Source organism: Pezoporus occidentalis, unplaced genomic scaffold, assembly GCF_034315485.1.
Source record: "Pezoporus occidentalis ecotype Australia unplaced genomic scaffold, CSIRO_AGI_Poc_V1 ctg8, whole genome shotgun sequence".
Classification (NCBI taxonomy): domain Eukaryota; kingdom Metazoa; phylum Chordata; class Aves; order Psittaciformes; family Psittacidae; genus Pezoporus; species Pezoporus occidentalis.
In genome coordinates this window covers 2,122,886-2,138,670 of record NW_026916158.1, presented here as the reverse complement: position 1 = coordinate 2,138,670, position 15,785 = coordinate 2,122,886, and the positions used below count along the sequence as shown (strand labels likewise).

General features: G+C 44.0%; 1 protein-coding gene and 2 long non-coding RNA genes across 3 annotated transcripts; 2 read left to right on the top strand and 1 right to left on the bottom strand.

Annotated features, from left to right (window-relative positions):
- The first annotated feature begins 52 nt into the window (after window positions 1-52).
- On the top strand, window positions 53-3,822 carry NCBP2 (nuclear cap binding protein subunit 2). The gene is made up of 4 exons (XM_062603485.1): window positions 53-161; window positions 278-459; window positions 1,304-1,442; window positions 2,008-3,822. The coding sequence occupies exons 1-4, from the start codon at window positions 81-83 to the stop codon at window positions 2,077-2,079; spliced, it is 474 nt and encodes a 157-aa protein (XP_062459469.1). The 5' UTR covers window positions 53-80; the 3' UTR covers window positions 2,080-3,822.
- Window positions 3,823-4,818: 996 nt separating this feature from the next.
- LOC134155859 (uncharacterized) lies at window positions 4,819-14,825 on the bottom strand. The gene is made up of 2 exons (XR_009961749.1): window positions 14,726-14,825; window positions 4,819-5,054 (listed from the first exon to the last, which is right to left on the bottom strand). It is a non-coding gene; the product is annotated as an uncharacterized LOC134155859 (long non-coding RNA).
- Window positions 5,930-9,905, top strand: LOC134155860 (uncharacterized). The gene is made up of 3 exons (XR_009961750.1): window positions 5,930-8,110; window positions 8,195-8,272; window positions 8,766-9,905. It is a non-coding gene; the product is annotated as an uncharacterized LOC134155860 (long non-coding RNA).
- Window positions 14,826-15,785: the final 960 nt, after the last annotated feature.

The following is a 15,785-nucleotide window of genomic DNA, read 5'->3' as shown; positions in this document are numbered from 1 at the left end:
CTCGCGAGGGTCGTGGCCCGCCTCGCTATTGGCTGCGCGCTTAGCGGCCTGCAGGGACGGTGTTGAGGGGCGGCGGCGCCATGTGTTCCGCGGACACGCTCAGCGTCCTGCGCAGCGACTCTTACGTTGACCTCAGCCAGTACCGGGACCAGCACTTCCGGGTGAGCGGGATCCCGCCGCTGCCGCCGCCGCTGCTGCTGCCGCGGGGGGTGGGGGCAGCGCGGAACGCCTGGGCTGGGCCCGGTTGTCGTCGGGTAACGCTGTCGTTGCGGCTCAGGGGACGCGGTATGACCAGGAGCGGCTGCTGAGGAAGAGCTGCACGCTGTACGTGGGGAACCTCTCCTTCTACACCACGGAGGAGCAGATCCATGAGCTCTTCGGTAAGAGCGGTGACATCAAGAAGGTCATCATGGGGCTGGACAAAGTGAAGAAAACTCCCTGCGGTTTCTGCTTCGTGGAGTATCCTTCTAAGGGCCCGGCCCCGCCGCCGCTGGTGGGGCCGGCCCGGTTCGTGCTGCGGCTGGAGGCGGGGGCGGCCGGGCCGCGGGCGAGCGGAAATGCGGACTCCGGGTCACGGGGGCACGAACCGAGGGTAAAGCTACTCGGTTGCCAAAGCGTGCGAGGGAGTTCTGGGCGAGAGGGGGCAGCGCGAGGTTAGTTATTGTTTTAAAGGTTTTTTCCAACCTGAATGATTCTGCGGTTCTAACATCCCTGCACGTCGAGTGGGGGTTATTGGGTTGCTTTCACTCTGATGCTTTCAGCCAGACACTTGTTAGATAGTTGGCCTCTGTAGTAAAAGCATATTCTCAGTGCTGAAGTAAAGAGGTGTTTTATTTCATACAGTCTCACCCATAGTTTCTGTTGGTATGTGGCATCCCTGTAATGTGTTGGCTTCGTTACGTGCAAGTCTCTTTGAAGATCATTCTGTTACTGGTTCCAGCAAAGTCACCAAAATGGTGAAAGATTGCAATGTCAACGGAGCGTGCCCTTTGCCATGCAAACAACGCGTGGCGCTTTGCATTCTTGCTTTGCTAATAGAGCTTTGTGCTTTTACAGGTGAGTGTGGTTGAAGAACTTGATCCAATATGCGCATTTTTTGTATTGTTGAGCTCCTGCACGTGCTGTTTCACTAGCAGTTTTCTTAGCTTGTATAGCTTTATAAAAGCAGTTGCTTTTAAAGCTAACCAAGCAAGAACCTGATGCAAGCAAATACTTGGTTTTGTGGCCCATTCAGTGTTGATTTTCCCTGTGTTGAAAATAGAAGCCCCCCCCCCCTTTTTTTTTTCATTAACTTATTCCTAAGGTATTATGCAAGAGGAGATGCTGAAAATGCAATGCGATACATCAATGGAACCAGACTTGATGACAGGATCATAAGGACAGACTGGGATGCAGGATTTAAGGAGGGTAGACAGTATGGTCGTGGAAGATCAGGGGGCCAGGTAAGTTGATGTACAGTATAGATTTTAATTTGACATTGCCAAATTACTGGGTTTTGAATGAACACACTTGGAACAACTTAAAAAATAGTAACTTCAAAGTCATTGTTTAAGACATCTTCTCAATTATGATGTTATGTACCAAGAATAAATAACTTTTTCATGTATTTAATTGAAAGTTACTTTCAGAAACTTTGTGGCTGCTTGGGGAGACAACACTTAAAATAAGCCCAGAAAATGTAAGGCTGTCAGGAACACAGAGGACAGCACCTAGCTTACCTGAAGTTGAGCAGGTAGCAGATGCTTTTACTCCTGAAGCATGAGGCTGGCCATCCTCCCTTGGGTTGTTGTAATTAAAGAGTCCCCCTGGGCATTGTTAAAAAGGAAGTTAGTTTACGCTGTGTTCTGGCCTTCTGTGTTATGTGCTTTGCCTTCTCTTTTGTCAGTCAGCTCTTTGTGGCCACTTATTTGTTGTTAACTCATTTTGACTATTCTGATGTTGTAATAGTTTCTGAGACATTGTTTTAATTTGTCTTTACTGGAATTCCCTTTTTCCCTCCTTTGTAAGGTCCGAGATGAATATCGGCAAGACTATGATGCTGGAAGAGGTGGCTATGGCAAAAATGTTCAGTGCCAGTGAATAGTGAATGACTCTTCAGCCTCACAGAAGTAGATTTGTATTGTAAATGTCACCAGGCACAAAGTAGGTCTGCTGCACACCAATTTATGTAGCTAGAAATTCACAGAAACTACTACCTGTGATCTTGTGATTGCGTACGTTCAGTATCTCTTTTGTTTTAATATCGGGATCCAAAGCATTGCAGAGTACGTTAATACAGAGGACCTGGGAGTGAGGTTTTAAGCAATAATATGGGTGAGGCTTTGATGTTTAAACGCTGCTGTAACTTTACTAAAGGAACAAAGTCTTAATGGTATGGTGCTTTTTTTCTTTTTCACTGTCAAAACTTGATTATTCTGTCACTGGGATTTGTTTACATTGGTATCACAGGGTGGAAAATGGCAATAAAGGAGGGTTGGGGAATGTGTCAGAGATGAAAGAAAAAGGCAGAAAGCCCAGAAAAACAAGTGGAATTTCTAGGGAAAATTTCAATTTCTAGGGAAGACTTAAAACTGCAGATTTTCTGGTTTTACTGGATTAGCATCCTTTCACACTGAGGCTGTTCCTAGCACACCTACATGAATGGCCACAATAAACCAAGTCAGATTGTGAGCCCAGGAATCATAAAGTAAGAAGCAAACCTAGCAGAAAACAGCCATGCCCTCTTCTACAGAGCGTCATGTAATTGCGTGAAACTGCGTGATACAGAACCATTTTGCTTTGTGGGATGCCGAGAGTGTAAGAATTACAGTTGCAGTTATTTTCACGGTTGGTAATATTTTGCTCCTGTCTGGCAGCTCTCTACAGCCTCAATATCTGATGAACAGTATCTTTCCTGTGCCTAAAAAAGTGGCATGAAGCCACATTGTACAGTTGCCCCCAAAATGGGATGTTTGAGGAACTGTATGTATAATGAGAAAGTTTGTTTTCAAAATAGATTTTCTAGTTGAGAAACTGCAGTACAAACAAAGGTAAAAATAAAGAAGGATGAGTTTGAGGAAGAGCTTTACTTTCTACTGAGCATGTGGTAAGAATGGTGAAAGAATGCAGGACTGCATAGATTTATTTTGGTTTTTCCTTCTTCCTCTGAGTCCTGTTAATGCTGCTACTTTGTATGATGGGATTTTGAGGTACTGCAGGTACAGGAATAAAAATAACTAGTGATCCCAAGATCTGTGAAATTGACCTACTAAAGCAAAATAGTTTAAAAGGAACTGTTACAGGGTTTGGGATTATTGGTTCGATTTGGTTGGTTTGCTTATTTTATGGACTTCTGAGTTCTTTGGAAATTGCAGTTTACAGAGTTTCGTCCACATATCTTGTTCATGACTCCTTAAAAAAAAACTTCAAAATACCAGGTATGTAAAAGTTGATCTTTACTCACTGAAGATATTGTTGGAAATCTTGATCAGTTTCCTGTGAACAGTTAGTCACAACTGCTCCTCTAAATTCAAAATACAATGAGGAAGAGCAACTGCAATGAGACTTTGCTTTCTTAGGAAGCAAGGTTGTGGGTGGGCTTTGGGCTTGCTTGGCACATGGATTAAAACTACATTTTCAGGATCATTTGGTGCTGGTCTGTAAACAAGACTTTGAATACAGTTACCTTTTTCTATATAGTACATTTGATCATGAGTTTACAGCTTACAATCTGCTCTAGGGAACCTCTGAAGTTTATTTTTCATTATATCAGTTTTGTATTAAAAAAATGTATTACCAAAACTTTTAAGTCGCTGTCAAATAAAGCTGCAAATTTAAAATGGATTGTTATTTTTATATTTTCTTTACAAAATCAGCGAGAGAAAGAAGCTATATTGAGACTCTTGTTCACAGCCTTTATTCTAATGTCTTTTAAGATGGAGAGAATGAATATTGCTTCCCTCTGGATTTTCAGTGTTCTTTAGTTCTTAGCTGGATGCTGACAGTTGTTTGGTTAATGCTGTTCTGATACTTTTTGGATTATGAAACAGAAATGAAATTACTGATACTGAAGTGGGTGTGAATGTCCTTGTTGTGTAACAAGTAGCTTTCAAGGTGCGCTTGCTTATAAAAATGAGGCTTTAAATAATTTTTTATTTTAAGTGCTGCAAGACATTCATTCTCAAATGAAATGGAGGTGATAGTAAGATTTCCACTCAAAACCATCTTTGTCTTTTGCTGCATATGTGCAATGTATACCGAAAGATTTTGTCTTAAAGTGAGATTTTCCATTTTGAGAGAAATTTCAATCAAACTGGTATTAAAAAGCACAAGATGCATCATGTAAAGTCATAGTATCTCAAAAGCTTGCACATAGGAAATTGGATTGATTTTTGCCTTCCCTGATTGAAATGGGACGTGACTGTGCTGAAACTAGTGTTTAACACAAGTAACTGAATTAAGTCTTTAAAACTTCATTGAGGGGCTTCTTTAGCTTTCTTCTGTGCCAGTTTATTGTGACTCGCTTCTCTTGGAAGTACAGGATATCCTGTGATTTTTGACATGCCAGTCCATTATGATTATATACACTTTCCTAGAAGTTTAAGATCTATATTAGCTTTTCTAAATACTTGTTCATTATAATTAGGTACTCCTATGGAATTGTATCCATAAAGAAATGCATCAGCTAAGAATATGGGTGGAAGCTTAGTCATGCCTTGGGGGAAGAGAGGCTGTTACAAATCAAGGCAGCAAGAGCTTCAGTCTCCCACAGACTGTGGTGCAGCCTCATGCTGGATTGATTTACATGCCTCTCTTTGGTACCAATAGCTGCAAATAAGATTTGTATTCACAGCATTTGAGTTTTTGTATTGCAGTGTAAATTGGAGCATTAAAAGCCTTCATTTTCAATGACTGACAAAATAATCCCTGTTACCAGTGTAGCCCTGCAGGCTGGTTCCAAGGTGGTCTTTATATCAGTCAGATTACTTACTACCCTGTGCAGCAGCAGAGTTTGTGCTCAGATTGGTGCCAGTGCAACCACCATTGGTGTTAAGATTCTTTCTACACAGGGAATTCTGAAAGACAAAATGATTGAAGTATTTAAATTAATATCCATCCAAGTATTTCATCTTTCACAGCTTGTCAGATCAGGTTTCTTGTGAAGGTAAAAATCCGTTAAGAGCTCCACTAAAATCAAGTGGCTTATACAAAGGCTTTGATCTATAGTCAAAGACAATGCTAGTCAAAAAGGAAAGCAGTCCACAGGGACTCAGCATCTAATAAACTGTTGTCCATTTATTAGATGTTCAGTCCATCCGAGTTTCTAAAGGACAAATTGTACCTTATGCTACAGCATATAAATGAAGAAGAATTAGACTGGGTACTTTTCTTCGCAGTTGCTGGGATGTCTGCTCCGAATTAACTGGTACTTTCAGGTAAGTGTAGAGCCTGGTACAACTACAGGTAAAGCACAAAAAAATTGTCAGAGACTGCAGAGAGAAGCGTCCTGGGCTTTGAAATGTCTGTCATGTTTGGAAAATAATGGCCTGATTTATTAATTGCCTGCTTTTATGTGTCTCCTGCTTGCATCTGTCTAAATAAGCTTTTGCACAAGGGACTGGATGTACTCAGAGTTGCTCTACAGTAACACACAACTCCTCTGCTCTCCCTTTGGGGTAACTAGGTGGTGTAAATGTTTCTTGTGTCTTGGGGAAGTTTCTCGTGTCAGAGTTCCATAGTTTATGAAGATTACCTTCCTGCCACTCTGCTTCCCAGCCTGCTTCCAAAGGCAAAGATGTACTTCAGTGAGGTAATATTCTTCAAAATTATTTTGACTTCTACCTGAAGGCTATTTGAATGCCTGTGAGGGTTCCTTACAGGGAAAAAAAAGGGGGGGGGGGGGGAGGGTGAGGAGGAAAAGTAGACAAACTCTAGTTTGCACTGCTTACTAGTTGGTATGTTCAGGTCTGACACAATCTTTCCCTTTAGCAGAGCCGTGAAATTTTGTTTCAAACCCTTGAGGAGCGGCACAAGTCAAATGCCAGATGGCTCCCTCTAGTGAGTACAGAGGTAGTATACTTTTAAGTTCCGACGTATCCAAGAGGGCTGCTGAAAGCTCTGTGTAGTGTCCTGCATGTCATCCGGTCTCAAGATTTTGCTTTTGTCGTAAAAATGGGCAAAACCATAATTTTCATCTGTAGACCGTTTTTCAGAGTGGTGGCAACTAGAGATCAGGGATCCATGAGTTTGTAGCCCGTTGTTTATTTAGTAGCAGCTCACTTGTCTTTTATACTGGATATTGCAATATGCTGTGTCTGTGGTGATCTCCTTCCCTGCCCCTAGCAACCTCTTCAGATGTTGCCAGAGGCACACCTGTGATACTGAAGGAGGGCTTGACTCTTAGATGCCAAATCCATGCTTCGCAACCTCCCAGTAATTGTATTGGTTAGCTGTGCCAGAAGATCTTGTGCCAACCATCTGTTTTTCAGTCTCTAGCGGGTTATAAAGTGAAGTTCTGTGTTGCACACAACAAAGTAAATGTATGCAGCTTGGCAAGACAGTAGACAGGGTCTTAAATGTGTAATTTGTTTCTGTGGAGTTGCAGTAGTCCTTCAGGCACTTTGCAGACTTCAGTGTTTTGCTTCAGAATATCTCTGCAGGGAAAGTACCCTTTTGTGTCTTACAGGTTTCTGATCTGAGACATAAGGGGGTTTATGCTGTGTGACAAGCCTGTGGTGGGTGAGGAGTTGAGCTCCCAGTCTCCTCAATCCTAGCTCTGACAAGTCTTTCTTACTTGTGCTAATGTACTTCATGACACAGCGAGTGTAAGAAAGACACGCAAGTACCCTCCTCACATGTGGTTTAGGAAGATGAGCAGTATGTGCAGGATATAGATCAGGTCTTTTAAACCATTTTTAAAAGATAATCATAAATACCTTAGGAACACAGTAGGGGGCTAGTGGAATGAATCCTCTTCATGCAGGACTGATGTGATTTGTTTCATTTAATACTTTTCAAAGCAGTTGTAGACATCTTTGCTTAAGTCTTTCACTAGTCTGATGGAAGTGCTGTACCATTTTACAACTAGTGAACAGTTGAGTAAAGACTGTGTTTAAAACTTTCCTTCCCAGGAGCACCTTTGCCTGAATTCCTGAGGGTGTTTCTCAGTGATAACATGACTGTGTGGAATGGCTTTTCATGTAAATCCCTTTGCAGAATAGAGGGTCTTGGTTGTTCATTGCACCTTTGTGCTATGCTAAATTTGGCAGAAACTAATTCAAGAGTGCGTAACCTGAGTTAAATGTAGGGGGAGGGGGTTTTATTTATTTGTTCTTCACATTTGAAGGCCAAGTATTAATTATTCCTGGTGTAGGATTTTATTGCTTTGAAGGTGCTACAGCAGACATTTGCTTTTGGAAAACCTTTCTTGACTGTTCAGCAAGAGCGGCCATTCTAGCTAAATGTATCTCTCAAAAGCTTTTTATGTTCCCCAGTGCTCATCTCTGACTACATAAAACCTGTTTTTACTTTGTTCTGTTACTCTCCACCAAAGTCTGTACAAAGCCAATTACTTCTGCGCTGACAGGAAAATCCACCACTGTTTCAGAATCATAAAACTGACTAGGTTGGAAAAGACCTTTAAGATCATCAAGTCCAACCCAGGACTGCCAAGTCCACCACTAAACCATATCACTGAGGGCCTCATCTGCACGGTTTTTGAACACTTCCAGGGATGGTGATTCCACTACTTCCCTGGTAAGCCTGTTCCAATACCGATTACCCTCCGTGTGAAGAAACTGTTCCTGATACCCAACCTAAACCTCCCCTGGCACAGTTTGAGGCCCTTAACTCTTGTCCTGTTGCTTGTTACCTGGGAGAAGTGACTGGCCCCAACCTCACTACAACCTCCTTTCAGGTAGTTGTAGAAAGCGATAGAGAGCACTTCAGCACCTCAATGTCTTTCCTGTAGTAGGGGCACAGAACTGAACGCTGAATGAGGGGCTGAGTCAGGATTTCAAATGCCAAGTTGCACAGGGAGAAACTGAAATACCTTCCATCAGAAAATAGTGTGAATTGAGCATTACTGAGTTAATGACCTGGAAAGCATCTTTCTCAAGTGCCTTGAGGATAAGTATGTTTCTGAAAATAAGACTGTATGTTAAGTAATTTGAATGAATTTTACTTAATTAGAGGTACCTCTGATTCCCTTTTCAAGGTGTGCCATTTATTGATCCTTCTTGGACTGGTATTTTTCAATTAGGACAATATTGAACCACAACTTAAATTATTTCAGGTATAATTAAAAGACTTTTTTTTTTTCCTGAACACAATTTGAAAACAAATGGCAAATAAAATTTGCTATTTTGATATTTCTCCAGTTACATGCAACATAAATATCAGCATAAATTAGCCTAATTGGGTCAGCTTGTAATTAAATTTCTGGACAATAAAGCTTTTCCCTTCTGTACCAATCTCTCCCTGCAAGCCACAGTTTAAAAAGGAGATTATGATTTTCTAGTGGGTAAGAATATATTAAATATTCATAACACGTACTTTAGGTCTGTAGCTCACATGCTTCGAACTGAACTTTTGTTTTTCTGACTTTATTACTTTAAGGTAATGTTCTTATTTCATACTTTGTGTTTTTGAATACGGGGAATTTTTCTGACTTAAAAAAGTGCTGCTAGACTGTTCAGCGTGGTTTCATTTAAGTTGGTGGGGTTTGTGTTTGGTTTTCTGTAATATCACTGTTTTGCAACATCTAAAATTACTTTTTGTGAAAACAGCACCCCGTCAGCTTGTCATGCAGCCACAAGATGTCATGAGAAGCTGTGCCTCGTTGCAGGAGGAGTGAGCTTTGTGCTTTGTGAGCCCTCACAAGGGGTCAAGTCGAGCAGTAGTTCTGGAACCAGGTGTTCTGGAAACATCTCAGTTCTCCATACAACTATTGCAGTGTCTCAATTTCTTCAATTAACCCTTTCATATTAGGGTTATGCTTGAAACAAGTGGCTAGTAACTGCTTGAACTGTCTTCTAACATGCCCTGAAGCAGCAGATGTAGGAGTGCCTTAAGGTTCCCAAGATGTAGCATGCCCTGTAACATTAAGCACTGTACAACTGAAAGGTTCTCTATGGTAACCATGACTGTGCATGCTGGAAGAGGGCTGGTTTGTGGTTTGGGTTTTGCAGGGGTTTGGTGGTTTTTTTTTCCGCTCTGAATTTACTCCAGTAAGAGGAGAAATGTGCTTCCAGGAACTGGAAAGGACTTTCTCCCATTAAATCCAGGAATGTCCCAGAGTCTGCACTTTTGCTTCTGCTTTTAAATTCCCAGCTGAATTTCCTCTTTGAAAGCTACATATTAGCTTGAAAAAGCTATCAAGCAGCAACTTCGCATAAAGTAAACACTTAATATGCTAGTGTGCCCGCAGAGTTCTTGAAAGGTCTAGTGGGAGCAGTATTGACTCCTGAGTTGTATCTCGGCGTGAGTCAGGGAAGCTGAGCAAAACAGTGTCACAAAAAGAAACCACAGCTTTCTGGTAGGAGGGATTAAAAATCCCTCAGGGTAAGTGTCCAAAATCAGTTGCAAGACAGTATTTTTCTGAGAATCCAAGGCTGTGAGGACCAACAAATATTACTTGGTCTACAGAGTTGGGCAGAGAAAGACCTTGGTTCAGGAGAGCACAGAAAGTTGGCAGTATGTGAGAAGTGAGGGAAAGATTCCAGCTAATTTGTGTTAATCCAGTCATTTGGATTCTAGACGCAAAATGGGTCACCAAGGCAAAGTTAATAAAACATTAGAAGAGGCCCAGCAGCCTGAATAAATACATGGTGTTCATCAGCAGTCGCTGGATATGGTGTTGATTCTGTGTTTGATCATGTATTTTCCCCTAAAGATATTTAATGGAACTAAAACTGGTGTGAGACTGAGTTTGTTATGATTGATTCACTCCCTGTCAGAAAACAAAATCACTTTGATGTATGTGAATGAGTGGTGCTGTTTCTCGTTGTGCTCTGTGAATTGTCTTCCCCATCGAGCAGAGTACTTCACAGGCTGGCACACTCTGTGAGCAGTGCACGCCTCAGCAGGCACAACACGTTTGTTGTTGTCAGTATGGAGATGAATAGAATAGAGAACTAAATAATTTTAATCTCTTTATAGGAAAGAATGATTCAGGGCTCCAACTTCAGACAAATCTGAAAATAATTAACTATTCCCAGACCTACAGCTGTCCTGAGAGGCAAGAAAACATCATACAAAGCTGTGTGCTTGAAGTACCAAAGCTTTAAGGTGCTCAAGATTGTGGTGGACTCTTGGGCTGTAGAGTTGGATGTGCAGCACTGGAGAGAGCCTGTTTTCACTGGATATTAGTAGGATGTGTGTATCCCACCTCTTGGAGGACGATGGGTGTTATAGCTGGCAAAGGCTTCAGAGCATATGTAGAGCTGTACTGCAACTGCCTTGTGTGCAGAGGGTTAGGACGCTTTTCCCTACGTATGTGGCACTAGAACAATGCTCGTGATTTTCCTTTTTTAATGATTATGGCAGGTGCCTCCTCTGTTCAGGAAGAGACTTTCATTGCAGCTGTAAAGTCTAGGGGAATTTAATGTATTCCATGGATATACAGATACAACAATATGGGTTGAAGTACATGAGGTTACTGGAATTTTTTCTTTTTTAGCTTTTGATATTTTAAGTTATAATAATTTGAAATGAATATTTTAGTGCACATAAAATGCAGAATTGCCTCTCAATAATTATTTTTTCACTGTTAGCCAGAGGTTCACTAAGCTATGCAATTTAACAATGCAGTTCTCCTCTTAGCTGCGTATCATTACAATCCTAGGGAATCAGTTTCTTCATGAGTTCCAAAATTCACAGATATGTGAACAAAGTCCAGCATAAGTATAGTGTAATAGGGCTTCTTTAAAAGCTGTTTTAATTTCTTCTTCTTTTTTTTTTTTTTCCCCTTAGTGAAATGGATTTTCTAATGTAGGAAGAATATAATACAAATTCACTTTGTATAAGAACCTTTTATGATTATTCATTATTTCTAGACTTTTTTTATTGATAAATATGTTGTCGCCACAACTGCTGTCAGTGACAGTATAACTTACAGTAGGGATGTGAGAGGCTAAAACTACAGAGGAACAGTGGTGACAAAAGGTAGAACTAAAAGCATCGTTTTCTCTTTGGCCTTCCTTTTAAAGGGAGGGTAGGTATTCCACATTTATAAGGATTATATTGTTGCTTCTCAGACATGATTCAAAGATACATATTGAAAGATGGGAAAGTATAAAACATCGTTGTGTCATTAGGAATTCTAGTCCCATTCAAATCGGAAATGTTCGATTTATGATCCTTAAAGAAAGCTCATGAACAGCTTTTCCACTTGAGGAGAAAAGCATAAGAATAGTTTTCTAAAAGTCTGTATAAAATGAACATTTCCTTTTGAACCCTTTATTCATTCAATTTCTGGGCATATTTAAAAAATCATTGAAGAATTAATGGAAGCTATATGAAAAATAATATTAAAACCCCTCAGTGAAATGCCAGTGGTTTGGGGCTTTTTTTCAGTATTCATGGTTTAGTTTTTGAGTAAAATAAATGTTGATTTCAATAGGCCTGAACTCATCAATTGAACACCACTTGAGGACCTGCTTCCCTTTCATTTACTCCAGGGTGGATGAAAAGAGAATTCACAGACCTCGGTGGCATTACTGTGCATAGACCTAAGGGTGAACAGAATATCTGCTGTCATTTGCAAGGCTATTTATTTAAGAGAAAAGGATCTCAGTTTCTGTATTGAGTGTGCTATAAACCTTAGCATTGGAATATTTCTGCTAAGTGTGTTGAACACGTAACTCTCTGTGTATGTGGGGTTATTATCTTTATGCACACACATCCTATGAGCAGGGATGTGAAACTATCAGTGAAAAGCAGGCTTTTTGCACCTACTGCTGTATTTACAGTCTCATAATCTGAGAATGTTGCATCTTTGCAGTGACGGTACCATGCTGAGGAATGATGACGATCATAGAATAATAGAACGGTTTGAGTTAGAAGGAACCTTATACATCATCCAGTTCCAACCCCCTGCCATGGGCATGGACACCTTCCACTAGAGCAGGTTGCTCCAAGCCCCTTCCAACCTGGCCTTGAGCACTGCCAGGAATGGAGCAGCTACCGCTTCTCTGGGCAACATGTGCCAGCGCCTCACCACCCTCGGGGAAGAACTCCCTACTAACATCTAATCTAAATCTGTCTTCTTCGAATCTTATTTATAGAATCACAGAATAGTTAGGATTGGAAAGGACCTTAAGATCATCTAGTTCCAACCCCCTGCCACTGGCAGGGATAGAACTTTTACGGCTCGGCACGGCTCGGCTCTGCACGGGGGAGGACCAAGGAACCGGAGCACTGGGGGGCTCTGGGGCAGCCCGGCAGTGGGAGGGGGGGAGTCGTGGTGGGCCGGGGCTGCTGTCCCGGGATGCAGCAGGGACTGTGTCCCCCTTCCCATCCCTCCCACCGAAGGCACTCATGTTCCCCACGGCCGTTCAGTGTCATGGTCTCCTATAGCAAGAAAAGCCTATGCCCTGGCTACTGTGTACCAGCACCCAGCAGAACCAGGCGCTCCTCTTAGCAAGTCCCAGAACCATCACAGGAGCATTTCTGAGAGAGGATTTTGTATTTAATGGAATTCAGGCTTTGTATGATGGGGGCTCTTAAACTTTGGAATTGCTGAACAAGAGAACTCTGTTCTGGCAAATCTGAGTTTCAAAGAATATTCTGCCATCTGGGGAGCCTTCTGCTTACAACCCCTCCTTCTCCCCCCACCCCGAGTCAAAACAGAGCCATTCAGCCCAACAGCATTCCCACCTTTGGAATGAGCCCTCAAAACCATCTGATTTTAACAAAGATCTGCCTGAAAAGCAAGAAAAAGAAAACCCAGTTTAGCCCAGCCAAGCCCAGCACCCTTTAGACCAGTTCAGACCAGTTTAGCTTAGCCCAGCCCAGTTTAGCTCAGTCTAGCCCAGTTCAGACCAGTTCAGCCTGGTTTAGCCCAGTTCAGACCAGTCCAGCCCAGTTTAGCCTAGTTCAGCCTGGCTTAGCCCAGTGTAGGCCAGTTCAGACCAGTTTAGCCTAGCCCAGACCAGTTTAGCTCCGTATATCCCAGTATAGCCCATTTCAGACCAGTCCAGCCCAGTTTAGCCCATTTCAGCCTGTCTTAGCCCAGTTAAATCTGGTTTAGCCCAGTTCAGACCCATGTAGCCTAACCCAGCACAGTTTGGACCAGTTTAGCCCAGTATAGCTCAGTTTAGACTAGTTTAGCCCAGTGCACACCTGTCCAGCCCAGTTTATCTCAGTTTGGTCACTGTACCCCAGTTCAGCCTAGCCCAGTTTAGCCCTGTTCAGACCAGCCCAGCCCGATTTAGCCCACTTCAGCACAGTTTAGCCTTGTCCAGCCCAGTTTAGCCCAGTATAGCCCAGCCCAGCCTAGTTTGGCCCAATTCAGACCAGTCCAGCCCAGCTTAGCACAGTCCAGCACAATTAAGCCCAGCCAAGAACAGTTTAGTCCAGTGCATTTTAGCCCAGTTCAGACCTCTCCAGTTTAGCCCAGTCCAGCCCAAATAAACCCAGCCAAGAACAGTTCAGCCCAGTTTAGCTCAGTCCAGGCCAGCACAGCTCAGTTTAGCACAGATTAGCCCAGCTCAGACCAGTCCAACCCAGCTCAGTCCAGCCTAGCCCAATTTAGCCCATTTAAGGCCACTCCATTTAGCCCAGTCCAGACAAGTTTAGCTTAGTTCAGCTCATTTTAGACTTGTCCAGCCAGGCTAAGACAGGTCCAACCCACCTCAGCCCAATGGAGTCAAGGCCAGCCCAGTTTAGTGTGGTCCAGCCCACTTTAATCCAGTACAGCTCAGTTTAGCCCAATGTTGCCCATCCCAGTTTAGCTTACTCCAGCCCAGCTCACTACAGTCCATGCCGTTTTACCCCTGCCCAGCCTAGTTTACACCAGCCCAGCCCAGTTTAGCCTAGACCAGCGCACTTCAGCCCACTGCACACCACTACAGCCCACTTTATCTCAGTTCAGACACTTTATCCCACTTCAACCCAGCCCACTTTAGCCCTGTCCACCCCATTCCAGCTCATCCCAGCCTGTTTAGCCCCGTTTAGCCCAGCGTAGCCAACGTTAACACAGTCCGTTCCAGTTTAGCCCCGCCTAATTTAGCCCCGCCCAGCCCGCTTTCGCCGAGTTCTGCCCAGTTCAGCCCAGCCCAGTTTAGCCCAATTCAGACTTGTCCAGACCAATTTAGCACAGAATAATTTGACAGAAATACTGCCAAACAATGATGTCAGTGCTTCATCACAGCACGTTCGGCTTCGGAGTCCTGTTTGTCATGTTCTAAATTTATGAGCATCTCTTGACTTTTGTAGCAGGTTGATTAGATTAGGGACTGACTCTGGTAAGAACAGAGATGTTCTGATCTGCATCACTTGTGAACATGAACTGGTTGATCTTTGTGACAATGAGCTGTACTCTTTGTCCTGCTGTCAGCAGAAGCAGAGGGGTCTGCAGGGATGACAGCCATTACTCCTGAACTGTTTTTTTTTTTCTTTTTTCTTCGTTGCAGTCTTTATGCTGGCTCTTATGGCCTAGTGTATTATAGGGAAACATGAATATTTTGTTTCCCATGAAGCCAGGAAATTGGGAGTTAATTTTATATGAAATCAATGTGATTCATACTTTTATAGAGTCATTTGCCGAGGTATCTCCAGAGAGGAGCCTTCAACACCAGAGCGAGGGGAGACACCGCGCCCCGGAGCCTGAGCTCCGAGCGGCGGGAGCCTCCAGCCCTGGCCAGGCCTTGCCCCGGAGCCGGCGGCTCCGCTGAGGCGAGCAGGGACTCACAGTGGGGCCGGCACCGCCCTGCGCAGGTAAAACACGCCCCAGGAGCGCGGTGACGAGAGCGAGGCGCGGCGGTGAGCCCGCGCGTCAGGGCCCGGTCTGGGAGCTGTGCTCTGGGTGCCTTGGCGGTGGGCAGGAGTGCCTGCACTGGTCTGTTGAGGAGAGGGTGCGCAATGGGCAGGGCTGCACTTGGAGGTCCTGGCGGAGGGTATTCATCCCGGAAAGTGGGAGCTAGTAATAACACACACACACAAAAAAGCCGGAAGAAGACGATTAAGACCAAGAGGCATCCTCCAGGATGACGGCCCCACCCAGAAGCGCTTTGCAGTTCCGCAAAGGGGGTTTATGAGGAAACGCCAACAGCACCGCCTGGAAGCAGTAGTAACAATCCTCTTTACTGGTGGATCAGGTGTTTGTTCATTTGGTGCGGTGGGCAGTTGTGGGGTTTTGTTTTTTTTTTGTTGTTTTGGTTTTGTTTTGGTTTTGTTAGTAGCTTCCTGCATTGACACCCTCCTCGTTTTCTGTATGCGCTATGGTGGACGCTTGTGGCCCCTGCACAGTTTGGGCCTGGAGCAAGCAGCCCTGCTCCCTCTCAGCTCCCCTGACATGTTTCAGCCTATTGACAGCCCTCCGCAGCTCACCCCCTGCTGCAGGAGCACCTCCACCAGGGCGCACCGAGTGCGGCCCTGCCCGTTGTTCACCCTCCCCTCACCAGACCAGTGCAGGCACTCTCTACACCCCGAGCTCCGCACTGCAGCCTCCCCTCTCATCGGCTCTGTCTGGTGCCGACGCTGCCACCACCGCGGCAGCCAGAGCAGAGCTCCCAGACCGGGCCCTGGCCCTGGCCCTGGCCCTGACCCGAGTGCTCACCATCCCGCTCCCCCTGCCTGCACTGGCT

What these genes read in the sequence shown, in the direction of transcription:
- NCBP2 (XM_062603485.1), top strand. Translation starts at nt 81, where the DNA reads ATGTGTTCCGCGGACACGCTCAGCGTCCTGCGCAGCGACTCTTACGTT. An exon ending in TGCGGTTTCTGCTTCGTGGA is followed by an intron (nt 460 to 1,303) that starts GTATCCTTCTAA and finishes CTTATTCCTAAG; the next exon opens with GTATTATGCAAGAGGAGATG. An exon ending in GTGGAAGATCAGGGGGCCAG is followed by an intron (nt 1,443 to 2,007) that starts GTAAGTTGATGT and finishes CTCCTTTGTAAG; the next exon opens with GTCCGAGATGAATATCGGCA.